Below are 27,425 nucleotides of genomic sequence, written 5' to 3'. Positions count from 1 at the left end.
CAGTGAGACAGAAGTGAACACTGTTCAAAAAGAAGCTGAGGACCAATACGTTTAGTGTGGCTTTTATAGATTTAGTATTTTAGTTTGGTGTGTATGAGTTCATTCTCTTAATAAATTAGTAGGAACATTTCAGAAGTCTTTGCTTGAAAAAGAAAAAAGTGACACGCTTAATGGAGATGAAAGTGTGTGTGTGTGTGTGTGTGTGTGTGTGTGTGTGTGTGTGTGTGTGTGTGTGTGTGTGTGTGTGTGTGTGTGTGTGTGTGTGTGTGTGTGTGTGTGTGTGTGTGTGTGTGTGTGTCCTCAGTGAAGTGTAGCTTCCAGCTGCAGCAGTCAGTTCAGTTCCTGTTTGACTGAGGGAGGTTTTTGTACGACGCTTTTTCACTGTGTGAACACCCACTGACTGTTGGGGTAATGGAGACTCTGACAGTAGTAAACTGCTGCATCTTCAGTCTGGACTCCACTGATGGTCAGAGTGAAGTCAGAGTTTGATCCACTGCCTGTGAAACGGTCTGAAATCCCTGATGCTCGAGTGGTAGCATAATAAACGAGCAGTTTAGGAGTTCCTCCATCTCTCTGTTGGTACCAGGCTAAATATGTCCCACCATGAACCGCCTGACTGGTCCTACATGTGATGGAGACGGAGCGTCCCGGAGCAGAGCTCACCGCTCCAGACTGAGTCAACGTGTACTGGCCTCTGGACTCTGAGGACACAGAGACAAAGACATAAAGCAGCGTCATGGTTTTGTCCGCTTCATTCCAGAGGGACGGATGTTCACAGAGGAGAGGAGTTTGATTCTCTGGACTTTACCTGTGAAGCAGCAGCAGAGGAGAGTCCAGATGAGGACGCAGATCAAAGTCATGTTCTTGATGAGGAGGATTCCTGTGGCTTCTGTTGTCATGAAGGACAGCTGTCAGTCATCCAGTGCTCAACTCTCAGGACTATAAAGTGTCCCAGAGCACTGGAGCATGGTGCTGCTGATGCAAAGTGTCTCTCTATGGAAATGCTCTGACTGACTCCAACAGGGACCTGGATGACTCTGATGATGCTGTTCATCAATGGATCCATCTCTCGGTCAGAGGACGGATCAGGAATGGGTCAGCGCTCACTTGTTTGAGGCTCTAAGTTCAAAGGACACATTTTCTTGCAGTTCATTTCATTAAAAAGCTCAAATTAATAACCCCAACTAATCAATACCACCAGGAAAACCTAAATGGAGGTTTATTATTAATCCTGATGGACAAACACACATGTATTTATGGGAATTATGCACATTTGGAAGTTTAACATGTAGAGCTTTTAGTAGACATTTATTGTTTCATTTAAATGTTCAATTACTTTGATGACAAAGTTGATAAAATCGTAAAAATTATTTTGTGAACAATTCGTTTTTCGAAAGAATCATCTTAATTTTGAAACTGAAGACACAACTTAATATTCCTTTTAAATGTTTAAAAGGTTCACAAAAGAAACATTAAATACTTTTCCATAGTTTGTGAATCTGATTCAAACATTTGAAGCGTTATTATATAAACTGCGTAAACTGTGGACGTGTTTGGTGAGTTTGTTTGTGTCAAAGTCAGAGAGCCGTGTCTCTACAGTGAGAGGTTTTTGTACGGCGGCTCAATGACTTTGTATCACTGTGGTACACGTTCGGTGGAGGAACCAGACTGGATGTTGGAAGTAAGTCAAGTATTCATTTATAAGAGCAATCTCTCTTTTGTTGTACTTGTTATTAAGCAAAGTAAGAGAAATAGTTGCCTCTCCATGTCATTGTATAAATACTTCTCAAATATTTTGCACTCAGAGGCGAACTTTCCTCCAGCAAAAGGCGGTTAAATGTTTTCATGAGAGTTAAACATTAAACGAGAATACATCGTTATTTCCACCTTTAATGGTGAAGTAGCTTCTTGAGGGCTGGTAGGTTTAGTTCAGTGAGTCAAAGTCAGAGAGCCGAGTCTCTCTACAGTGAGAGGTTTTTGTACGGCGGCTCAATGACTTTGTATCACTGTGGTGGACTTTTGGTGGAGGAACCAGACTGGATGTTGGAAGTAAGTTTCTGCACAAAAACTAAATATGATGTTGTTAAGAGATGTTTTAAATACTGTGTTAGAATGTTTGAGAGATAGATTTTTATTATTTGAATCGTAATGTTTAGATAGTGTTAGTATTCATGTCTTTATTTCTCTTCCTCATTGAGCCTAAGTCGGAGAAGATTTTCTTGAAATGTCTTTATACATTCCCAACATACTGTCATTTAAACAGCTTCAAATGTGAAATGATAAAACTGCTAATTTTACCTTAACTTATTTTTAATGTTCTATATCGGTTATGTCCTCTGTTTTGAATGAAATTATGAAATCAGTTTTTATATACAGTTAAACGGAGTACAGATAACGATGATATTAAAAATGTGTTGAATTCTTTCAGACATTATTTTAAAGTTTGTAAAACTGGGCAGTGATTGAGATTCACATTAACCTCAATTGATTGTTCCATTTCCCGTGTTTGTTCATTTATCCAGTAAATAATTTAATAATGGTTTGCAGAGTTCAGGTTTTGACCTTAATTTTTTGAAATGCTTCCTAATGTTGTACTTTATTCCTAGTGTAGTCTGACATATTTCAGGTGATTCTGTGTGAAGTGTCTCGGTGCTGATTTGCATGAGAGGCTTCTTAAAGGGAAGTGAAACACTGTGTGAGTGAGAGACTGATGGAGCAGAACCAACATCTGACAGAAACTCCTTAAAGGAGAAACGCTCTCACAGCAAAGGTGTCCCAGCGTCTGCTGGTTGATTGACAGCTGTGTGCTCCCTGTCCTCTAATCTGATTGGTGTCTCCTAGGTGATGTCCCTCCCACCCTGACGGTGCTGGCTCCCTCCACAGAAGAGCTGCAGCAGGGGAAGGCCACGCTCATGTGCCTGGCCAACAAGGGCTTCCCCTCAGACTGGAGTCTGGCCTGGAAGGTGGACGGCAGCAGCAGCAGCAGCAGCTGGGAGGAGAGCAGGAGCCCCGGGGTGCTGGAGAAGGACGCCCACTACAGCTGGAGCAGCACCCTGAGGCTCCCTGCAGACCAGTGGAGGAAGGCGCGCTCTGTGACCTGTGAGGCCACCCAGGGCTCCCAGACTCCGCTCTCAGAGACACTGAGGAGAGACCAGTGCTCCCAGTCCTGAGCTGACTCACTGGGACTCTGCTTTCTCTCTCACACTGCTCTCAGTCTGCTCTCTGGCTCTCAGGACATGTTTCAACATCAACCTGTTTTTGCTTGTGTCGATGGTTTCAACATTTTAAAACAATAAAGATTAATGTGTTTATTATAAAAGTGACATGTGTTCGGATTCCCTTTCTGTGAGATATGATACATATAAGAAACCTTCTTCACATTAATTCACAAAAGTCACAACATTACCAAGTCAATATTTCCCATATTACTTTGTAATGATCTGAAAGGTCCCATGTCATGGCCATTTCTACTGATCATAATTCCATTGTTGAGGTACACTAGAATAGATTTATATTGTTCATTGTTCCAAAATCACATCTCAAACAGCATCTCTGTATAGTATGTGTATTCACTCTCTGACCTACACGCCTTGTTGGAGCTCCTGCCAACCAAGCACAGTTTCTGTAACCACACCTTCAGAACCAAACCGACCCATATATGCTTTAAATAACTACCTGTACAGGCTTGCATCTCTCTTGTAGTCCAATACTAACCGCACAATATTTACTGACACTGAGCTGTGAAAATATAACACTGTGCAGACGTGCAACATTCTGCTGCAGTAGAATTTACTATTTGATATAAGACTAACATTCCTGACAATAGTCATCTTTTATAGTGTAAATGCCTTTTTAATAGTAACATTTTTGAATGGAACATTCTCAACATGAATGCATAAATTCAAATAAATATAACTTACATTATGTGGAAAGATACTGTGTTTGAAATTAGATGTTAGCTTTTTGTTTTGATATATATATGTTGTATGCCAGTCTCCCTTCAGATATGTTGAGTGGCATGTCATTCAACACAATGCTGCTCACCTCCTTCCAGAGATGTTCACAAGTCTTTTTTTGCAAGTCCAAGTCAAGTCTCAAGTCTTTGGTCACGAGTCCAAGTCAAGTCTCAAGTCTCTAAAAAACTAAAAGTCTGATGTCTCTTCTGGTTGTAATAAGCCTTCGATTGTCTGCTGCTATCCAGTCTGTTAAGAATACTGCACAGCTATATCTAAGAAATTCAAAGCATTTACTGTGTTATTATCACTCCTATATCTATTAGCATACAGTATCAGTACTGATTAGTTGTTTGTTATATGATCACTTTAAACAGGCTATTGCAATATGAGGAAAAACATCACACTTTAGCTAAATGCAAACAACTTATAAGCAAAACACTTCAGAATCAGACATCAGTATCACAAATACTTTATTAATCCCCCGCAGGGAAACTGTTAAAAGTACTTAAAAGCGGGTAATGATTAACGTTACCGACCTTTTTTATGTCATGTCAAGAATTGGATGTCAACGCCACTCAACTCAAACAAGTGTGACAAGCAATTCACTAATCTTTTCGAATATTCAGTTACAAAGCTAGTAGCAAGCTAAGTTAACATTACGTAGCTGATGCTGAGCTAAACATGTTTGCTAACCGTCCATATGCGTTAATGTGACTGACTTCTCCGGGTGAGTTTCCAAGTGCCTGATGAAATTCGACGTTGTTGCGCCAGCATCCTTGATTTTGATATTGCAGACTTTGCAGTGTGCGCTCCTTTTGTTGGTGCCGCCGGCGTTTTGTTCGAAGTGTTTGTAGTTGAACCTAATTACAAGTGGTACAGCCGCAGGTGTGCCGCCGGTCGCTATTGTGTTACTACGAGGTAGTAACAGAGGCGCGCACGTCTGCGTAATGAGCCCGGCTAAAATAACTGGATGGCCTACCTGCCTGTCAGCCTTCCATCTGGGCACAAACTTATCTCGTGCCCTCATTGGTCATGTGCGCGTTCGTGTGTGTTGGAGGAGGCGGGCTCTATAAGGAAGTAGCAGCCTCAAGCAGATTATCTCCGGTTGTGTATTTTCAAATTCTAGCGATCTCGAGCCGGTTTCTCTCAAATGTACCTACCCCACCTTTAATACGCCAAAAATAGAAAACACAATGATTGTTCACGAGTCCCAACACACGAGTCCAAGTCGAGTCTGAAGTCTTTTGGTCACGAGTCCAAGTCAAGTCTGAAGTCTCTGTGTGTGCGACTTAAGTGCGACTCGAGTCCGAGTCGCAGACTCGAGTCCCCATCTCTGCCTCCTTCAGTTGGGAGAAAAGCTGGTTCAGGTTCAGCCTTATGGGGGCACAGGGCTGCTGAGTCTAAAGATGGATCTGTTGGTCCTGGCACCAGGGGGAGGGACAACTGATTTAGTATGAATAGCTGCTAAAAATGTACCTGCATTTATTAAATGTCAGCTAAAAGAGCAGTGAAATGAAAAACCTCTGAATTTCCTGTGAAGATATTAACAGTAGGCTACTTAATGCCAGCATCACAATTATTATTTACAATGGACTACGCTTAGCTAACAGACTAATTTCCACCACTCATGGAGCACACCACACCCACCTTTTCTGTTGAAAAACTGGGTGACATACTGTCACCCTTTAGTCCCTCTCTCTTGTCTTTCTCTCCTTTCTTTTCTTTTTTGAAAGCCTGACATTGTTAGTCGTTGAGACATGTGTACACACGTAAGTACTAGCATACCTCCTCACATGCTCTCACTCTCTCTCTGCTAGATAGGGCAGGTGCCGCACCGCGTTTGGAGGCAGGGCCAAACCATTACATGTAAATAGAAGGGGGTGTACAGAGGCTTTGGATAATTAACTTTTGGAAGAAAATAAGTTAAATGAATTGTAAGTTTAGTGAGTACATTATCAATATAACGTTCTATTAATGTTAATTATTGATGAAAGGTTACTTAAAGGTGGGGTAGGTACGTTTGAAAAACCGGCTCGAGATCGCTAGAATTTGAAAATACACAACCGGAGAAAATCTGCCACTTCCTTATAGAGCCCCTCCTCCAACACACACGAACGCGCACATGACCAATGAGGTCAGGAGATAAGTTTGTGCCCCGATGGAAGGCTGACAGGCAGGTAGGCCATCCAATGGGGTCTGAGCATCGTGGAGCACCGTGGCTGAGAAAAGATAAATGTGTGTGCGTGTGTGTGTGTGTGTGTGTGTGTGTGTGTGTGTGTGCGTGCGTGCGTGCGTGCGCGTGTGTGTGTGTGTGTGTGTGTGTGTGTGTGTGTGTGTGTGTGTGTGTGTATCCGGGGATTAGTCCATTTGGACCAATGGGTCCATTTGGACTTAGTGACCTCAACCTTCCCCGGAAGAAAAAAATGGAAAAAGACAAATGTCCAACGAGGCGTTCTGGGGCAGCACAGACAGGTCTTTTCTGTGTTAGAGTTTTACTCGCTACAGGGTGTACTTTGAGGGTTTGTGACTCTGCAGACCGTTTACATGCAGAAAAAGCTACATAACACACAAGGGGACGAGTAATAACCAGAAAAGCATATGATGGGACCTTTAAGGGTTTGGATATACTTCTGGATTTATTCTAGTTTTATTTTTGTTAATAAAAATTGGTACCAATAACAATAGCATGAACATTTCAATGGTAAACTACAGAGCTCTCTCTTATTACTAATGTTTAAGTACATCCAATTGCTGCCTCCAAACTCTGATGCAGAAACTCTCCTCTCTACTCTCTCATCCTCTCTGGACTCTCTCTGTCCTCTCACATCTCGGCAGGCTCGTCAGTCCCCTCCTGCTCCCTGGCTAAATGACGTACTGCGTGCTAATAGAACCGTCCTTCGGGCAGCAGAGCGGAAATGGTGGAAATCCAAACACCGTGACGACCTCCTAACCTATCAGGCTCTCCTCTCCTCTTTCTCTGCTGCGATCTCTCAGGCAAAAAGCACTTTCTTTCAAGATAAGATCCAATCTTCCTATTCCAATCCCAAAAAACTATTTTCCATCTTCTCCTCCCTCCTGGACCCCCAAAAGCCCATTCCCCCTCCTCCCTTCTGTCAAGCGACTTTGTTAACCACTTTGAAAAAAAAGTTGATGATATTCGCTCTTCTTTTTCTGACTCACCTTTACTCACTGCTGGGTCACCACACCCTCCTTCCACCCACACACTGACCTCCTTTTCCCCTCTCTCGCCAAGTGAGGTTCTTTCCCTCATTACCTCTGCCCGCCTTACCACCTGTCCTCTGGACCCTATCCCTTCAAACCTCCTTCAGACTATCGCTCCTGATATTCTACCGTTTCTCACCCATTTCATCAACACTTCTCTAACTTCTGGTCACTTTCCAAACAGTCTCAAGGAGGCAAGAGTAAACCCTCTCCTAAAGAAACCCACTCTCAACCCGTCAGATGTTATAAACTACAGGCCTGGCTCTCTCCTCCCGTTCCTGTCTAAAACACTTGAACGTGCTGTCTTTAAACAACTCTCCTGCTATCTCCATCAGAACAACCTTCTGGATCCGCACCAGTCTGGTTTCAAGGCAGGTCACTCCACAGAAACTGCCCTCCTTGCTGTCACTGAGGAACTGCACACTGCTAAAGCAGCCTCCCTCTCCTCTGTCCTCATCCTGTTGGACCTGTCTGCTGCATTCGACACAGTGAACCATCAGATGAATGTGTGTATTATAAAAGTGTCTTCGGATTCCCTTTCTGTGAGATATATTATATAAAAGGAACCTTATTCACATGAATTCACAAAAGCCATCACACATTGTTTCCAGATTACTTGTTAATAATTGCTAGACTGTTGATGTACTTCTGCATTCATTTAGGTTCTATCCATGTTATTAATTAGTTCCAATAACCTTAGTAGGAACATTTAAATGGTAAACCACAAAGCTCTTATAACTAATGTTTAGTGTATGCTCTATGTTTTGTTCATGCGTTGTTAAATGTTACCATGAATTCATTCTGGACATCTGACTCGATAAGAAAAAGACATTCAGGTTAAGAAATGAAAAGCAGGGTACCATCTGCATACAGTTGTATAACCTGAATGTAAATTGAGATGACCTTAAAGGTCCCCTATTATACTCCTTTTCAACAATATATTATAGGTCTCAGGTATTTACAAACCTTGTCTCTGAAGTGTTTGGCTCTAACAACCAAACAGATCATGCATGGTATAATGCAGTGAACCCCTCTGTTTCAGCGCTGTGCTTGGTTTAAAAAAACACAATGGAGCTCTAAGGGGAGATTCAGGTGATAAGGTGGTCTACTGTCTGAAATATAGCTGACCCTTTAGATCAGACATTGACTGTTGAGCAGCATGAAGTGGTGGATTCACATCTGGTGTTTACCGTTTACATTATTTGTTAAGTTGTATCACAATGTGCTTCAAGCTAAGCTGGAGATGATCATTTACAGATGTGTTAGTCCATTTAAACGGTGTCATTCCATTTCTTCTTTCCTTTCACATCCATCACTCACTGAAATGTTCAAAGGACTGTTGAATGAACCTTTGAAAAGATCTCATGTAACAGCCGTCTTGATTTGTATTCTTGGCTCCACATTGAATAAAGAATCCAGTTTAAGAGACTGGTGGTCCCTTTTAGAGCTCTGCATGGTCAGACAGCCTCCTTCACCTCTGATCTTCTACAGCGCCGTATCTCTAGGAGGTCAGGAACGTCTCATGATCAGGGCTTGCTGGATTTACCTCAGACTTTAAAGTGAAGGTGACCTCTGATTTGAAGTCGGGACTTTTGATCTTTGAGAGTCTCTCCAGTGAGACAGAAGTGAACACTGTTCAAAAAGAAGCTGAGGACCAATACGTTTAGTGTGGCTTTTATAGATTTAGTATTTTAGTTTGGTGTGTATTGTGTGTGTATCATTCTCTTAATATATTAGTAGGAACATTTCAGAAGTCTTTGCTTGAAAAAGAAAAAAGTGACACGCTTAATGGAGATGAAAGTGTGTGTGTGTGTGTGTGTGTGTGTGTGTGTGTGTGTGTGTGTGTGTGTGTGTGTGTGTGTGTGTGTGTGTGTGTGTGTGTGTGTGTGTGTGTGTGTGTGTGTGTGTGTGTGTGTGTGTGTCCTCAGTGAAGTGTAGCTTCCAGCTGCAGCAGTCAGTTCAGTTCCTGTTTGACTGAGGGAGGTTTTTGTACGACGCTTTTTCACTGTGTGAACACATACTGACTGTTGGGGTAATGGAGACTCTGACAGTAGTAAACTGCTGCATCTTCAGTCTGGACTCCACTGATGGTCAGAGTGAAGTCAGAGTTTGATCCACTGCCTGTGAAACGGTCTGAAATCCCTGATTCTCGAGTGGTAGCTTGATAAACGAGAAGTTTAGGAGTTCCTCCATCTCTCTGTTGGTACCAGGCTAAATATGTCCCACCATGAACCGCCTGACTGGTCCTACATGTGATGGAGACGGAGAGTCCCGGAGCAGAGCTCACCGCTCCAGACTGAGTCAACGTGTACTGGCCTCTGGACTCTGAGGACACAGAGACAAAGACATAAAGCAGCGTCATGGTTGTGTCCGCTTCATTCCAGAGGGACGGATGTTCACAGAGGAGAGGAGTTTGATTCTCTGGACTTTACCTGTGAAGCAGCAGCAGAGGAGAGTCCAGATGAGGACGCAGATCAAAGTCATGTTCTTGATGAGGAGGATTCCTGTGGCTTCTGTTGTCATGAAGGACAGCTGTCAGTCATCCAGTGCTCAACTCTCAGGACTATAAAGTGTCCCAGAGCACTGGAGCATGGTGCTGCTGATGCAAAGTGTCTCTCTATGGAAATGCTCTGACTGACTCCAACAGGGACCTGGATGACTCTGATGATGCTGTTCATCAATGGATCCATCTCTCGGTCAGAGGACGGATCAGGAATGGGTCAGCGCTCACTTGTTTGAGGCTCTAAGTTCAATGGACACATTTTCTTGCAGTTCATTTCATTAAAAAGCTCAAATTAATAACCCCAACTAATCAATACCACCAGGAAAAACTAAATGGAGGTTTATTATTAATCCTGATGGACAAACACACATGTATTTATGGGAATTATGCACATTTGGAAGTTTAACATGTAGAGCTTTTAGTAGACATTTATTGTTTCATTTAAATGTTCAATTACTTTGATGACAAAGTTGATAAAATCGTAAAAATTATTTTGTGAACAATTCGTTTTTCGAAAGAATCATCTTAATTTTGAAACTGAAGACACAATTTAATATTCCTTTTAAATGTTTAAAAGGTTCACAAAAGACACATTAAATACTTTTCCATAGTTTGTGAATCTGTTTCAAACATTTGAAGCGTTATTATATAAACTGCGTAAACTGTGGACGTGTTTGGTGAGTTTGTTTGTGTCAAAGTCAGAGAGCCGTGTCTCTACAGTGAGAGGTTTTTGTACGGCGGCTCAATGACTTTGTATCACTGTGGTGCACGTTCGGTGGAGGAACCAGACTGGATGTTGGAAGTAAGTCAAGTATTCATTTATAAGAGCAATCTCTCTTTTGTTGTACTTGTTATTAAGCAAAGTAAGATAAATAGTTGCCTCTCCATGTCATTGTATAAATTCTTCTCAAATATTTTGCACTCAGAGGCGAACTTTCCTCCAGAAAAAGGCGTTTAAATGTTTTCATGAGAGTTAAACATTAAACGAGAATACATCGTTATTTACACCTTTAATGGTGAAGTAGCTTCTTGAGGGCTGGGAGGTTTAGTTCAGTGAGTCAAAGTCAGAGAGCCGAGTCTCTCTACAGTGAGAGGTTTTTGTACGGCGGCTCAATGACTTTGTATCACTGTGGTGGACTTTTGGTGGAGGAACCAGACTGGATGTTGGAAGTAAGTTTCTGCACAAAAACTAAATATGATGTTGTTAAGAGATGTTTTAAATACTGTGTTAGAATGTTTGAGAGATAGATTTTTATTATTTTAATCGTAATGTTTAGATAGTGTTAGTATTCGTGTCTTTATTTCTCTTCCTCATTGAGCCTAAGTCGGAGAAGATTTTCTTGAAATGTCTTTATACATTCCCAACATACTGTCATTTAAACAGCTTCAAATGTGAAATGATGAAACTGCTAATTTTACCTTAACTTATTTTTTAAATGTTTCTATCTCGGTTCTCTCCTCTGTTTTCAAAGAAATTACGAAAACAGTTTTATATACAGTTAAACAGAGTAAAGATAACGATGGATATTAAAAATGTGTTGAATTCTTTCAGACATTATTTTAAAGTTAGTAAAACTGGGCAGTGATTGAGATTCACATTAAGCTCAATTGATTGTTCCATTTCCCGTATTTGTTCATTTATCCAGTAAATAATTTAATAATGGTTTGCAGAGTTCAGGTTTTGACCTTAATTGTTTTAAATGCTTCCTAATGTTGTACTTTATTCCTAGTGTAGTCTGACATATTTCAGGTGATTCTGTGTGAAGTGTCTCGGTGCTGATTTGCATGAGAGGCTTCTTAAAGGGAAGTGAAACACTGTGTGAGTGAGAGACTGATGGAGCAGAACCAACATCTGACAGAAACTCCTTAAAGGAGAAACGCTCTCACAGCAAAGGTGTCCCAGCGTCTGCTGGTTGATTGACAGCTGTGTGCTCCCTGTCCTCTAATCTGATTGGTGTCTCCTAGGTGATGTCCCTCCCACCCTGACGGTGCTGGCTCCCTCCACAGAAGAGCTGCAGCAGGGGAAGGCCACGCTCATGTGCCTGGCCAACAAGGGCTTCCCCTCAGACTGGAGTCTGGCCTGGAAGGTGGACGGCAGCAGCAGCAGCAGCAGCAGCTGGGAGGAGAGCAGGAGCCCCGGGGTGCTGGAGAAGGACGCCCACTACAGCTGGAGCAGCACCCTGAGGCTCCCTGCAGACCAGTGGAGGAAGGCGCGCTCTGTGACCTGTGAGGCCACCCAGGGCTCCCAGACTCCGCTCTCAGAGACACTGAGGAGAGACCAGTGCTCCCAGTCCTGAGCTGACTCACTGGGACTCTGCTTTCTCTCTCACACTGCTCTCAGTCTGCTCTCTGGCTCTCAGGACATGTTTCAACATCAACCTGTTTTTGCTTGTGTCGATGGTTTCAACATTTTAAAACAATAAAGATTAATGTGTGTATTATAAAAGTGTCTTCGTATTCCCTTTCTCTAAAATATAATATATATACTGTAAGGAACCTCATTCACATTAATTCACAAAAGTCACTCACAACTTTAACAAGTCAATATTTTCCATATTACTTTTTAATGATCTTAAGGGTTTGGATATACTTCTGGATTCATCCTAGTTTTATGTTTGTTAATGAAAATTGGTACCAATAACCGTAGCATGAACATTTTAATGGTAAACCACAACACTCTCTCTTATCACTAATGTTAAATTCAATCCATTTGTGATGTTCATGTGTTGTTAAACTTTACCTTGAATATATCCTCAACATCCGAATAAAAATTTCCAGGATTATAAATAAAAAGCAGTAAATCATCTGCATACATTTAAATAACAATAATCTAAATTGATATTTGACCTATCTGATGAAACATTACATCTACACCAAACACTTGACACAAAAGAGAGCGTACTACAGTCTCCGTCTCCTGCTGCTTTTTAGCAGAATTTAAACATTGTGATTTTTCGCTACTCAAATTGAAACTGATATTATACTAAAACAAAGGCAAATTATCCAAAAATCGTCTTTTCCTAACCACTATTCCATGACGTCTGAGGGAAACGTCACCGAGTTAATGAATAGTGGTTTTTAACTGTGTTGTTTTATGATTTTTGAACCTGGACAACAGTGAAGAATATATTATTCATTAGGTTGGAATTGAAATTGAAACGTAAATTGAAACTTATTGTCGCTCACACGTATTAACCCTGTAAGGCCCCCGGTTGTAATTTTACAACATTACTTTAAGCTATCCTAAAAAAGTCAGTAAATGTTTTTGTTTGTCAAAAGGTCCTTTTATTCAGCCTCACAATGCTATTGGGTATTACATGTGGGTAACACTTTATATTAAGGTACACAAATTAACCATCAACAAGTTGTTAATTAACATTAGCAGTATATTGGCTCTTTGTTAGTCATTATAAAACACTTATTAATGCCTTATTCTACATGACCATATTCTGCAAGTAATAAGCCATTAGTTGAGAGTTTTTCCTCAATAACCCTTGTTGCAAGTAAGGAAGTTGTTTTACATAAGTTTTGGTCTTATTATGCTCTGCTCAATATGGGCCTAATAAGGCAGTAGTACCACAAGAATAGTAATTCTCCCATAATAACACTTAACAAATATGATCTATAACAAGACATGAAACTATAAGTGTTAATTGTGTTGAAATAACTCAAAATTAAATAGGCTACTTTTAATTGTTGGACTCTGAGTATATTTTGAAGGCTATCTTTAATTAAGTTATGTCTTGTACTTTTACACCACTGTGCTAATCTATAGAAGGCAAAGAGAAAGCAATGAAAGTCAGCAGGCTTGTCTTACGCTGTGTTCGTGCCTCCTTCAGATCATACACCTCCATTCATGTGCAGTTCCAATGTTAGCCAACAGAGGTCAGCAGTGTTCTACTTTTGATAAGACTTACCTTCTTATTGTATCTGAAGGTAACTTGGGAGGTCCTTTACCTGAACCCCTGCAGCCTTTAACTTGGAATAAGCCTGGTGACCCTCAATACAAAAAAAAATTAAACCTAATTCAAATTAAACACTATACCCTGCCTTCTTCATTGTAATTACCAACATCCTATTGGAAAATAATTGGGCCCTTAGATATCCTATACACCCTTAAGTCTAATGCACTGGTCGTAGATGTAATTAGATCAGTTATTAATATCATTATTATCATTATTATCTATCTAGTAAAACATTGTCTATAGATTATTACATCCCCACTATAGGACAATCTTAACCGTCAGCAGCCAATCCCTCTTAAACTGTGCAATTTAGCATTTTTATTGTATTTATTCTAACACAACACTTTATTTATTGTAATGTATATCTTTTTATTTTAACATCTCATAATTACTGAAATATTTGTATGATATTCTTTTGGACATTTTTACTTATAGTTATTTAAATATATTTGTTATATTTTATTTTATTCATTGGAAATTATCTTAACTTCTTATGCTTATATATCTTTATTTAAATTGATCTTATTAATGCAAATTCTTACTTTAACTTTGTATGTTCATGTTCTTCATTCGTAAATATAGCAACTGTCACAAAACCGAAATTCCCCCCAGGTAAAATAAAGTATTCTGATACCAGTGAGTACTATTTGTCAAATTGTCACACAGCAGCAGTTCAGGCACAGTCTGTCATATGCAGTTGAAAAGGCATTGTTGACATGTGTACATCTGGTTCATTTGAATATATTTCAGCAGCATGTGTGAAAATAGCGGACCACATAAGGCAAATTGCACACAGGTCAATAGTCGGTGCATGAATTACTGGTGCATAATTTTCAAAACATACAAAGTTATGTAATGAGCAAAAGGGGGAAAGACTGGCAGGATTCAGTCTTTGGCCCGCAGTGAAACACGTGGTTCCAGATGGAGAGAGAATCGGCAGAAGAAGACAGAAAGCATGAAACAGGATCATGTTACGTGCCACTCCTGCCGGCTTATTAACTACATCTACTCTCACAGTGCAAAAGGCATTATGTCTGCTGGGCGGGATTCAATTCTACCTAAAGTAGCTTTTGAAGAAAAAAAGGAAGGTCTACTCTAAAGTTTAACATTCACGCATTTTTAACACATCTGATATGGGTTTAACTTTAGCAACCAGCAGCGTCCACTACAACTCTTAGACTGTAAATAACCATGGAGAACATACAAAATGAAGACTTGAAATCTATAATTCAGAGAGACTTGTTGGCAAACTATGCGTTGAGTTTCAGATGATGCTTGTTAACACTCTATAGAGCGGGTATCACCACAAGCCTAGCAAACTAGTCTACCACCCCATCACCACAAAACTAAATGATGTGATCTGAACCAAGTTACAGAGGAAACATTAATAATAGACAGTGTTAATCTTACTCATCCGCAAAGAGATTCAAATTCAAACACTGCCAGTTCGTTCTGCATAAGTTGATGCAAAATGTGATTTTATCTCATGTTTAATTGACTATAAATCATTGTTAATTTGCAGAAGTGTCTATCCTTGTTACGCTACTGATGCAGATAGAGGTCAATGATGAATTACAAAAAAAACACTATAAGTAAAGTCTGCGAGTAATTCATGTTTTACTTCTTTACTTTAAAACATTTCATTTTTATTTTTTTTACTACTGGCAACTCCTCTTTTTTCTTATTATGCTGACTAAAAAATGAAATATGTCACTCAAACATGAACAGAAGTGTGAGCATTTACCCCATCTGAGTTGTAAGGAAATCTAACGTTTTTTTCACCTAATTCACAAAAAGCCAACTAACGATCCAAAAAAGGAAATCATCAGATTATTTCAATCAGATTTCATAGTACAGTTATATATAGTTGCCTATATGTTGCCTATAGGCAAAAGAGAATGTGAGATCAAATGTGTCATGGGGACAATATAATGTGAAGAAAAAAAGGTATATATTTGAAGAGCGTGGTGCAAAGAAAAAGAAAAGAACAAACCAATGAAAAACTGCGGCCTTCAGACTAAAGCGATGGAGAAAGGTGGTGTTGTCTTTGTGTTTGAAAGAAAGAGAAGAGAATTTGGGCCCATTTGCTTCCGTTTAAACACACACACTTCACACCTCACACGCACACACCTGTGCCCTCTGCATGAGTGGTTAGGGTTAATACAGGATGAACAGTTTTCTTCACCCTTGCATTCTACATGTGCCAGTAGGTTGTGGCTAACATCTTCACCGCGCTGTTGCTATTGAATTGCCTTTCACACGAACAATGAAATGTTAGTTACTCATATCCCTCAATACAAATATAAAGATTTTGAAGGGTCACTGGGTAACTGATGGAACAAAATGATGTATAAAACGCTTCACAGCAGCTTCAACACTTGCAGCTCAAAACATCCGGCTCTGTCTTCGCTGGAAATTGATACAGGAAGTGATGTAAGTGCTGGGTGAGCTGAACAGAACAAAAGGGTATGAAGAGTTGAGCGTAGACAAAGAACAGAGCCACCTACAGAAAAATCCAACTTGACAACAAAATCCAAATAAAAGAACAAACGAGTACAGCCCACACTGTTTATTTCCGACGTGGGGCTGAGAAGTGCTATCAGAAACCAAAAAGTTATGACCAATTACTACAAATGTAATAATAATAATAATAATTCCTTACATTTATTATAGCGCTTTTCCAGATGCTCAAAGCGCTTTACAAATACACATTATTTGTGTATTTGGTACAGGTCTCCCTTGAAAAAGAGATCAATGATCTCAATGGGATTTATCTGTATAAATAAAGGTTTGAAATGAAATGAAATTGCACATATTTTTTATACATGCAATGTACCAATAAAAATGAAAGAATTAGATTTACGAGCTCAATGTTCGATATCCACTATCTTCTATCCGGGTAACTCAAAACATACAGAACACATGGCTTTGGTGCTGAAATAAACTGTCCTCTACTATTCCTATTCTAAGGAGCCCCCTAGCGGAGATGGAGAAGAAAAATAATAATAATTTGAACAAAAAAATAAATAAAAATGTTTTGCGAGATCTCGCAATACTTTTGCGAGATCTCGCAATACTTTTCATTTAGTACTTCCTGGTCAGTTCGGCTGCTACGGCAACACAGAAACCACAACAATGGAGTGGTTCATCGATTTTACTTTGAGCTTGGCCTTAAATATAAAGATATAACATCAGTGCTTGGCAATAGGCACGGGTTTCACACATAGACTGTATATATAAAGGGTTTCACATAAGTGAAGACACCTCAATAGCACTGGGGTTACGTAATGTAACCCAGCTTCTATGAGTATAGGCGCAGCCCTCTAAGGCTATCGCTATTGGGTAATCCCCTCTGCACGTGTGCAGCACTGACAGACTTATTCCACGCCCACCTACGACGTGGGCCCCACCTCCAGGCTCACTTCCGTATAAATAGGAAGTAGGCCCTACAATCCACTCCAACAGCTTTTCTTCAGCTATTCGCGGAACCAGTGGCCCGAACCTTAGAGGGCTGCGCCTATACTCATAGAAGCTGGGTTACAGTACGTAACCCCAGTTCTATATCGTATAAGGCTTCGCCCTCTAATCCCATCTAATCGCTATTGGGTTAAGGGCGAAGCAGGATGTAGTCCACGCCCCACTGGTTCCGTCCGTTACCAGAAGCATAAAACACACCTACTCAGTTAATAACCCATGTCCATTTCGCCATGCGTAAATGGAGCATCCCATTCCCAGGGAATATAGCATTTAGAAAAATGAATATTTCTCCATCAGGGATGAAGGTAGGCTTACTCGGGCTACCTGTCGTTTATAAACAGTAGAGATCGAGTCTCACTTGTTAAAAACGATCAAGAGAAGGGAACAAAAGGCCGCTCTCTAAGTGCCGACAGGCAGGAGAGAGGGCATGCAATTGAAAAACCCCCGATATTACTCATTCTGGCAGGCTATTCAGTACTGAATGTGTCAGAGAGGAGTGGGAGACATCCCTTAAATAAAAACGAATAAAAGAACAGGGTGAAGACCAAGATGCAGCAATGCAAATGTCTTCCGCTGTCATTCCTCCGTGCAACACCGCAGAAGTTGATATTCTCCTGGTGCTGTGCGCTTTAATGTTTCCCAGAGGAAACATACGCCTGTGACACAGCCTCACACAGCCAGTGTGACAGGCGCTGTGCAGACAGAGGCTGCCCTAATGAGCGCTCTCTATAATGCACAAACAGACGCTGGGATTTGCGTAAAGCAGCCGTGCGTGCAACATAGCATGCCAGCGCGCGCACGGGACAAAGGAGATGAGATGTGGCTTCCTCCTCTGATGTGTGAGGAGGAGGAAAGAAACCCTCCAAGGTTATCACTCTCGATCTGAACGAGCTTGTGATCACCATTGGCATAAAAGCCGGGTTCGGGCGCAACACCGCTGAGCTGCCATCTCCTTGGATCTGGAGACATGAAGGAGCCACAGAGAGAGCAGACAAATCACTCACCCTTCTAGCTGATGTCAGAGCCAGGAGCAGAGCTACCTTGGCTGACAAAAACTTCAGGGGAACCTGATCCAAAGGTTCAAAAGGAGCTTTACTTAATGCGCGCCAAATCCCATTGAGGCGCCAAAGCGCGTGACACCGGTCTGAGTCTCTGTACTCCTCATAGGAATCGTTTTGTCAGAGGGTGACTAAACACCGTGCTGATCCCAAAACCTCCATGGCATGAAGAAATGATAGCACGTTAGGCAGGGGACACGCAACGGGGTCCACGCCTTTTCCTACACACCAACGCTGGAACGCTGTCCATTTGGCTGTGTAAGACGCCTTGGTGGACGCGGCTCTAGATCCCTGAATCGTACTCACAACATCTTGAGAGAGGCCGACCCCCTCTAAGTGTTCCTGTTCTGGGGCCATGCCCACAAACGTTGGCCTAACACTGGGTGACCGCTGATTGCTCCCTCCGCCTGGGAGAGAGCATCCCCCCGCCACGAAATTTCTCACGGTCTCCCTGACAGCATCCGCTGTATGCTGGGAAACCAGGACGCTCCCGTGCGCTCCGGGGCTATTAAGACCGCTATCAGTCGCTTCTCCTGCACTCGGTCCAGGAACCGAGGGATCAGAGGGACTGGTGGGAAAGCGTATAGTAACACCCTGGGCCAAGGTCTGTGTGCGAACGCGTCCACTCCTAGAGGGGTGTGATCCTGCCTTCTCAGGGAGAACCAGAGAGCACATTGCGCGTTCCCGCATGCAGCGAACAGATCTACCTCCGCTCTCCCGAACCTGCTCCACACTTGGGAGACCAGCTCGGGGTGGAGGCTCCAGTCCCCTTGTCGAGGACCTCCTCTGGACATGAGGTCTGCCCCTCTGTTCAGCTCGCCGGGAATATATACTGCTCTGATCGAGAGTATGTGTGTGCGCGCCCAGCACAGCTTTGATCGTACACCTCCCTGACGATTTATGTAGGCTGCCGCCGTCCTGTTGTCTGTTCGAATCAACACATGATGATTCCACAGCAACGGGGCGAAGTGCTGGATTACTCTCCATACGGCGAGTAATTCCAGCGTGTTTATATGAAGGGACATGTGAGGCGGTCACTGTCCCCCCACTGCCTGCGACATGCATGTTCCCCCCCACCCCGAGAGCGATGCGTCCGTAAACACCGAGGTGAGTGACGTCACTCTGCCGAGGGGAACCCCCACGGACAGGACGTGGGGATTTTTCCAGTAGGTCAGATCCAAACCTATGGATAGAGGAATGCACACCCTGCGTCTCCTCTGACGCACGGGGTCGATGCGCAGGCGAATAAACCACCTCTGAAGTCTCCTCATGTGAAGGAGACCCAGGGGAATCACCACGTGACCAGCTGACATCATGCCCAACAGCTGCATCACGGAAAGGGCTGTCACCACCCTGCCGGGTGTGACGCGCCTGAGGAGAGCTGTCAATGTCTCCACTCTCCGCTGTGAGAGTCGTGCTCTCATGCGGGCTGAGTTGAATTCCATTCCCAGATACATGATGATCTGGGAGGGAAGAGGACAGCTCTTCTCCCAATTGATTATGACACCCAGGCTTGACAGTTGAGATACGAGTTGTACCGTCTGTAAAGCAGCTTCCTCTCTGGAGCGAGCCAGCAGCAGCAGGTCGTCCAGATAAAATAACACTCTCATCCCTCCTCTGCGTAGCGGCTCCAGCGCCGTCTCTACACACTTTGAAAAAGTGCGCGGAGCCAGGGAATATCCGAATGGCAGTCGATTGAACTGGTACGCTATTTCCTGGAATGAAAACCGCAGGAATTCCCTGTGTTTTGGGATGATGGTTATGTGGAAGTAAGCATCCTTTAGGTCTATGGAAATGCACCAATCTCCCTGGTGCACACTCCATTACCTGTTTGATTGTCAGCATGTGAAACGGCCTTTTCTGTATCACTCTGTTGAATGCTGACAGATCTAGGATGGGTCTCATCCCCCCGGTCTTTTTCGGGATCAGAAAATAACGGGAGTAAAACCCCCGATTTTCTTCCCCTTGCGGAACCCTGGAGATTGCTCTCTTTAACAGGAGTTTCCGCAGCTCTGACTGGAGCGCAAGACACTGTTCTCGGGACGACAGAAGTGTTTCCCGAATCCCCTCGAACTGCGGGGGGGGTGAGACAAATTGCAGAGAGTAACCTCTGCCGATCAGCCTGCTCATCCATCCGTCCATTAAACATAGCCGCCTCCACTCTGAGCATCGCTCTGAGAGTGGGCGTACCTGTTTTTGTTGTGCTGTGGTAGTCATGGTGACAAGCCATGCCAGAGCCCTCACCGCCGTTGCTCGTGAAGCAACCCAAGGGGGGCCCCGCCCTAAAGGGCTGTGCAGGGGTCTCCACACGCTGCATCACACAGCGACTCTCATCCTGTCTCTGTTTAGGAAAAAGCTCATAAACAGGACCCTGAGGCGGATTTATGCTCCAACTCGCGGAGGTGTGTGCAGTGCTTTTCACCTCGTGCGTAATAGCCGCGCTAGGCTTAATACGACTGTGTGTAGGCACAACTGAGACAGAGGGAAAACTGCGCTGCTTGTTACCCGAAAGGATAGAAGCGGCCGATTTAAATGTCAAGCCCTGCTGTCTTATAACCGACTGGTTAAATACCGCAGGCTTATACAGCGAGCCTAGCTGTTTGCTAACCGACAGATTAGAAACCGCTGGCTCAAACGGCGAGTCCCTCTGTCTATTAACTGACAGGTTAAAAACAGAGGGTTTATGCAACAAATCCTGCTGCCTTTTAATCAATAGATTATTGGCAGCCGGCCTGACTAGTGTGGGGGATACGTGAGACACAGTTGCTACAGACACACTGTTGAGATTTGAATCATTTTTATTAACAATTCTCTCTTCCCACATAACCCTGGGATCACGGGATCATACACCGGACCTACACCGGGTCCCCTACCTGTCTCCTCCGTCCAGAGGGGAGAGATAATGGGGGACTCCTCACGCGGTGATCCCTGAATGGAGGGGACATAGTCGTCCGACTCGTGCCCGCCATTCGGATCCAGGAAATCAAGGTCTTTGTCCCCGGAGTACTCCTCCTGGACGGGCCAAAAAATATATGTTTCTCCGAATCGAAGGGGAAAAATACAAAAGCATTGCACACAATTTAAACCAATCAATGTTGTGTAATTAACAAGGATAATCTGGTGTTTTTTAGTCGATGAGTAGTGCAGATATCACTGTAAAATCAATCGACAGTAAGGGGAATACTTATGGGTACCCTGTGTACCCGGGAGAACACCCCGGACATCATCCGGAGGCGAGCTCTCCTGAGCTAAGGGAATGGGGAGATTTCTCCAGGCGGCCGCCTTGGATATAATCTCCGGAAGTTCCAGGGGAATCCCGCCAATTGACGGCAACGCCGTGGTGGCGGAGATAGGGATCACGGGATCATACACCGGACCTACACCGGGTCCCCTACCTGTCTCCTCCGTCCGGAGGGGAGAGATAATGGGGGACTCCTCACCCGGTGATCCCTGAATGGAGGGGACGTAGTCGTCCGACTCGTGCCCGCCATTCGGATCCAGGAAATCAAGGGCTTTGTCCCCGGAGTACTCCTCCTGGACAGGCCAATCGTGTTCGGCAGCTGCAGCAGCGAGAGCGTCCGCTCTCTGCTGTCTGAGGGCCAGCGGCAGCCGGGCACAATGCGAGCATGATACCCCGGGAGTGAGAGCAGCGTTCGCATGCTCTATTCCCAGGCAGGACTCACACTGTGAGTGCCTGTCAAAGCTCATAATGTAGCCCGACCCGCATACAAGGCAATCCCTAACGCAACCTTGACTTTCCTGCCCAGTCTCCATCTTACCAGAAAAACAAAGCTTTTTAGGATGGAATGTTTGCTTTTCAGTAAGTAGCTCTTAAAATAACTGGTTTTTCCTGTCAATGCTTCTGCAACGGAGTGCTGAAAAAAAGTAGGGGGTGGATTGTAGGGCCTACTTCCTATTTATACGGAAGTGAGCCTGGAGGTGTGGCCCACGTCGTAGGTGGGCGTGGAATAACTCTGTCAGTGCTGCACACGTGCAGAGGGGATTACCCAATAGCGATAGCCTTAGAGGGCGAAGCCTTATACGATATAGAACACTCAGAGCGAGGGGACATGCACGTCCCTCTGAGCTGAGTTGTTTACAGATTCGAATTTCGCGGATCAATAACTCATGAACATAACGTTGTAAAAATACAAACAATATGACGGCCCGTCGCACTGGCGTTATAGATGTTCGCCTAGGGCGCCAGATCTGTGGAGGTGCTGTGATGACAGCTCTGGGAGAAAAAAAAATGTTTTGACCGTTGGTGCTCATCCTAAATGTTCGGCCTTGATGTAACAACATTCATAATTAAGTAAATGTAACACCCTTTTCATCCCGGTTACACTTTTCATTTGCCCTGTACCATGGGCGCTGTAAGTGATGAAAATGGGGGATGTTGGCTTATCTGGCACCCGCAGCTCACACCCAAAGTGCGAGTGAGTGTGGGAGCGAGCGAGGGAGAAAGGGAGGGCGCTGTTGTTATTAGCATCTGGTGCTAACTGCTCTAACGGAAGAAGAAGATGTTTCTACAATGATGTGGAGAGAGAGTCCTCTCCAGTCAGACTGAGGCTGATAACTACAGCTCAGTGAGGTAAAGGACTCTTGAGTGTTTAGATAGTTCACTTTTGTCTAAGTTATCTCAGTGGGTCTCAAACGTTTTGATCACAATTCACAAACAGATTGAAGAATTTTACTTCAAAATGTTCAAACATTTCTTCCCGGTATGCCTGAGAAGGCAGATATGCTTGTTTTCCTCAACAAGAACTGTTTTTAAATGGAGGGGGTTTCCTTTAAAAGTTGGACTGTTGCACTGTTGTAGCTTCAGTGGTTCTCAGGTTACAGTTAGATAGCAGTGAATATAAACAGACTGATTAATGAGAATATTACTGTAAACTAACCTGTGTAAAGGTTTCTCGAATAAATGTAATTTTTTTTGGTGGAAGAAGCATGTATCATTTTTTTACCCTGCCCCTCAAAGAATCGGAATTGAGAACCGTTAAGAACCGGAATCGAAAAGTAGAATCGGAATTGGAATCAGAATCGTGGAAATTCAAACGATACCCAACCCTACCTAGGGGGCTCCGTACTATTTAGCATTTATAGCCTTTACAATAAATATCACTATCTGTGATGGATTGCTTCCGTATTGAGATGCCGTACACGTCCTCTTGTGTAGGAACTCATGGGAAATCATCTCACACACAAAAAAGTAGAGATTGTGCTTTGGCCATGGAGCTGAAAGGCCGTTCCACTTCCTCTTCTATTCTTCCACCAGTCGACCCTCCTCTCTTCCTCATGCAATTCCTCTTGCCATGGCTGAGTCAAGGGACCAGCTGACTGGGGATTTCCTGAACAGGTCATGAAACCACAGCCCGTCCATGTTGTTCTGCTTCGTCCACTTTTATTAAGTCCTGTTCATTTTTCTCAACTTTTCCCTTCTGAAAATGTACCTCACAATCTCTCTCACATTTAATTGGTTTTTAAAATAGGCTACAGTATGAAACAAGTTAGCTAGTTTTAGATAGAATAAAACAAAAGGAAACTAGTGTGGGCATTCACTCCATCTGCTCAGTTTTGAAAGGAAATCCAAAGTTTCTTTTCACTTTATTCACAAAAAGACAAGTAACAATTCGAAAAAGGAAATCAATGGATCATTTAAAATCTGAATATTGTATTTAATTTGAAGCTGTTTAAATGACAGTATGTTGGGAATGTATAAAGACATTTCAAGAAAATCTTCTCCGACTTAGGCTCAATGATGAAGAGAAATAAAGATATGAATACTAATACTATCTAAACATTACGATTAAAATAATAAAAATCCATCTCTCAAACATTCTAACACAGAATTTAAAACATCTTTAAAAAGCGGGGTAACAGAGAGAAACTGCGGCCTTCAGACTAAAGCGATGAAGAAAGGCAGTGTTGTCTTTTTTTATATGAAGTTAAGACCCCATTTACACGCAAACGAAACGCAAACGAACCAAATACAATATCAAAAAAGTATTCCGTTCACACGAGACCGCTCGAAAGCGCTAGAGACTCTGTAGTACATATGCCGGGCCTGTAAGTGGCGCTGTACTTCCCCCACAAAATACACCAAAAGCAGCGAAGAAGACCCCCGAGCATGGTTGCCATGGTTGCCCTCCTGTTTATGCCCGGCGGTGGATTTAGCAACATGTAGTTCATGTAGTTTTCCATGTCCACTTGTTGCTGATGGTTGTGGTAGAGGAGCTGTAGATTTTGCACTAACATCATTCTGTAGCATGGTCGAGCTGTAGATTTTGCACTAACATCTGTAGCATTGTCAGTAGCAGTAGCACTAGCAGTAGCTACTGACCTTACAGCAGTGAGCAGCAGAGGTGGGGAGAGGTGGGGCTATGGCTTCATCGTTATCAGGAAATTATTGTATAGGGCGTTCACACGGAGCCGTTTCCCCCCCCAGAGCGTTCCGGTTGCAGATCTATCCACCTTGGGACCCGTTATCGTTTGCGGGGTCTGTTTCCGCGTTTCCGTTACGGCCTCGTGTGAACGAACGGGCTATACGAAAGAGAAAAGTAGCGGATACAACAACCGTTCGAGACTTTGTGCCCACTTGCTTCTGCTTAAACACACACACTTCACACCTCACACACTTATGTAGATACCTCTGCATGAGTGGTTAGGGTAAACACAGGATGAACAGTAGAATAAAATAAAATAAAAATAGTAATTAAAATAATTTCTATTCATTTTTTTGCAAAAGTAATGTACTGCCGGATAATTTCATGCAGAATACATAAACAGACCTAACCCAGGATTCTGAACATCTATAGAGCTGCAGCATTTCTCATGGCACATTCTGACTAGGCAAAAGGGCAAATACTTTCTCATTCTGTGACAGCTGGTCGCCTCAGCGTGCACATTTGTGATCTCATAAATAAGAGCAGAAATGTTGATGTCATATTTTATAATAATAATACAGTTTATTTCTATAGTGCTTTACTTGAACCCAAAGATGCTTGTCTTTGGGTTCTTGTCTTGTCTTGTTTTTTATGTGAGTTGATGCACCCAGAGCAGGCATCAGTTAATTTGTTGGCTAACATCTGAGTCCCGTGTTTTTCATTACCGAATTGGAGTGTGCACTGTGATGTGGGAGCATTCTGAAAATGGCTAAATAGGCATTGGTTGAAAGAAGAAAATAACGGCAATTGTTCAACTTATTTTATTCTGTATCGACTCTAAACCATCCCTACTAGCATGAGAGATTTGTAGCAGAAAATAGAAGTGAGCTCTGCTGATCAATCACAGCACGGGGTCTAAAGTGAGACAATTGTTGGGAGGCGCATTCTTGATACATGAAAGACTTCTTAGTGTAAATTCGAGGTGTAATTTTCCTTAATAAGTCAACATGCTTTCTTCACATTCCTTTCAGTATGTGTCATTCAAAGCAGTTTGTCAGTCGAGCATTGCAGTCTCTTAAACCTCAAACTTTTAAGAGTGTTTTGGTTAAATCTTGTAAGTGAAGTGAGGAAAAGTCGCTTATTTTACACTTACACTTGGTTAGTGTGATTTTTCTTTGTTCATCTGTGTCGCTCCACTTTTGAAAATGGAAAGCCTATTTGTTTTTAACTGTCCGCTATTTCAAACTTTGCTCCAACTGTGAGGCTACACTCAGTGAATAACTTAAAGTGGACCTATCATGCTATATTTGAAATATATATTGTAGGGCCATACCTATACAAAACATGTCTGTGAAGTTTTTTTTTCAAAATACCAAACAGTTCACCCATTGTAGCCATACTGCTCAAACCCCTCGTTTGAAGCCCTGTTAGAGAAACGCAGATTTTAGGTCCTTAGCTTGAAAAAAAGAAATAAGGAGGCGGAGCTAATGCCTGATCAGAATTATACCGGAGATAAAGTTAAATTCGGTTGTGATAAAACGCCATCCTGTTTAAACCACATTAAGGATTATTTCTGAAACAGTATGGAGCTCAAATGGTTTTTGTCTTGCAGGTTTATCACAAGGTGAGTTCCTTTTTTTATTTCCTGCTTTTTAAACACATGTGCTCTCCAGTACAGGTTAGCTCTGAGTGTTAGCAAGGCTTGCTAATGTAACAAAGACGTCCAAAACACATCAGGCATTGTTTCTGATAGCAACTTTCTGTGGGTCCGCCGCCGAATTGACGTCAGTTCGGATGGAATCTGTATCCGCCCGTTGTACTGTACACTCGTTTTTAATACACTCCGTATTTGGGTACGGAGGAAAAGAGAGAGGGTTTTATTTTCTGACGCTGCGTGAGTTCCCCGACGCACCGGGGACACATATTTATGTATAAAAGACATCACAAAGTGCATTTTGCACGATAGGTCCCCTTTAGGTAGGGCAATATTTTCTGTCAACATGATTTAGGTATGGGTAGGAGGATGGAAACATGTGTTATTAATGATATTATGCTTTGGGTTTGCCCTTTCCTGTAGCGTGTTATATAGGTATATTTGTGCATGTAAATGGTCTGCAAAGGCTACTTTGTTTACTTCCCTAACATAGTGACATCTCTACGTAATACTCAAACTACTATTAGCTAGGGCTCCAACACATTACACGTGATAGGCTAAGGGGCGGGACATCTCTGAGCGGTTCATTAATCACATTAGAGCCGGCCAGCTAACCAATCAGAGCAGACCGGGCTCTGGTTTCAGACAGAGGGTGAAAAAGGTGCTGCAGCACAGGCAGTATGAGAAATATGAAGAGCTTTTTGAACATTAAAGCATGGAAACATGTCACAGTAGAAGCACTAAATGTTATGATACCTACAAATGAGCATAATACTTTATATAAGGGAACTTTAACAAAGAGGAAATTAAGCTCTATGGCTTGTGGCAGAACAACTACACACTGAAACGGAAATCTTTGATATAGCTGCGTGCTATATGAACTACACTTTGTGTGTGCCATTTTCTTAATGTCTTTCATTTTTTGTTTTTCTTTTAATGTTTCTTTTATTATCTTTTACTGTTTTTAAATGCCTTTGTCTGAATGTCTTTCATTTTTGTAAAGCACCTTGAATTGCCTGGTGCTGAAAGGTGCTATATAAATAAACTTGCCTTGCCTTGCCTTGCCTTGCCTTGCCTTGCCTTACACTGGTGTTTTATTTATGCCATGAATAAATATTTCACGTTTCCATCAAGGTGTCTACAAAACCTTGTCCTGACCTTCATGGAGATCTTTGAAGGTGTTAGGTGAGCGAACGGCAAACAGGAG

At 42.6% G+C, this 27,425-nt stretch overlaps 4 gene segments (V, D, J or C); 2 read left to right on the top strand and 2 right to left on the bottom strand.

Moving 5' to 3' along the window:
* Positions 1–357: 357 nt before the first annotated feature.
* Positions 358–1,122, bottom strand: LOC139434259 (Ig kappa chain V region 120-like). The segment is given in 2 exon segments: positions 358–701; positions 809–1,122. Coding segments are annotated over 2 exon segments (414 nt in total).
* An 825-nt stretch (positions 1,123–1,947) lies between these two features.
* LOC117450998 (Ig kappa-b4 chain C region-like) lies at positions 1,948–3,323 on the top strand. The segment is given in 2 exon segments: positions 1,948–2,049; positions 2,842–3,323. A coding segment is annotated over 1 exon segment (258 nt).
* A 5,831-nt stretch (positions 3,324–9,154) lies between these two features.
* On the bottom strand, positions 9,155–9,914 carry LOC117451622 (Ig kappa chain V region 120-like). The segment is given in 2 exon segments: positions 9,155–9,503; positions 9,611–9,914. Coding segments are annotated over 2 exon segments (414 nt in total).
* Positions 9,834–12,127, top strand: LOC117451623 (Ig kappa-b4 chain C region-like). The segment is given in 3 exon segments: positions 9,834–9,897; positions 10,406–10,483; positions 11,647–12,127. Coding segments are annotated over 3 exon segments (474 nt in total).
* Positions 12,128–27,425: the final 15,298 nt, after the last annotated feature.

The sequence above is a fragment of the Pseudochaenichthys georgianus genome, chromosome 8, assembly GCF_902827115.2.
Source record: "Pseudochaenichthys georgianus chromosome 8, fPseGeo1.2, whole genome shotgun sequence".
Classification (NCBI taxonomy): Eukaryota; Metazoa; Chordata; class Actinopteri; order Perciformes; family Channichthyidae; genus Pseudochaenichthys; species Pseudochaenichthys georgianus.
This window is presented reverse-complemented; position numbering and strand designations above follow the sequence as displayed.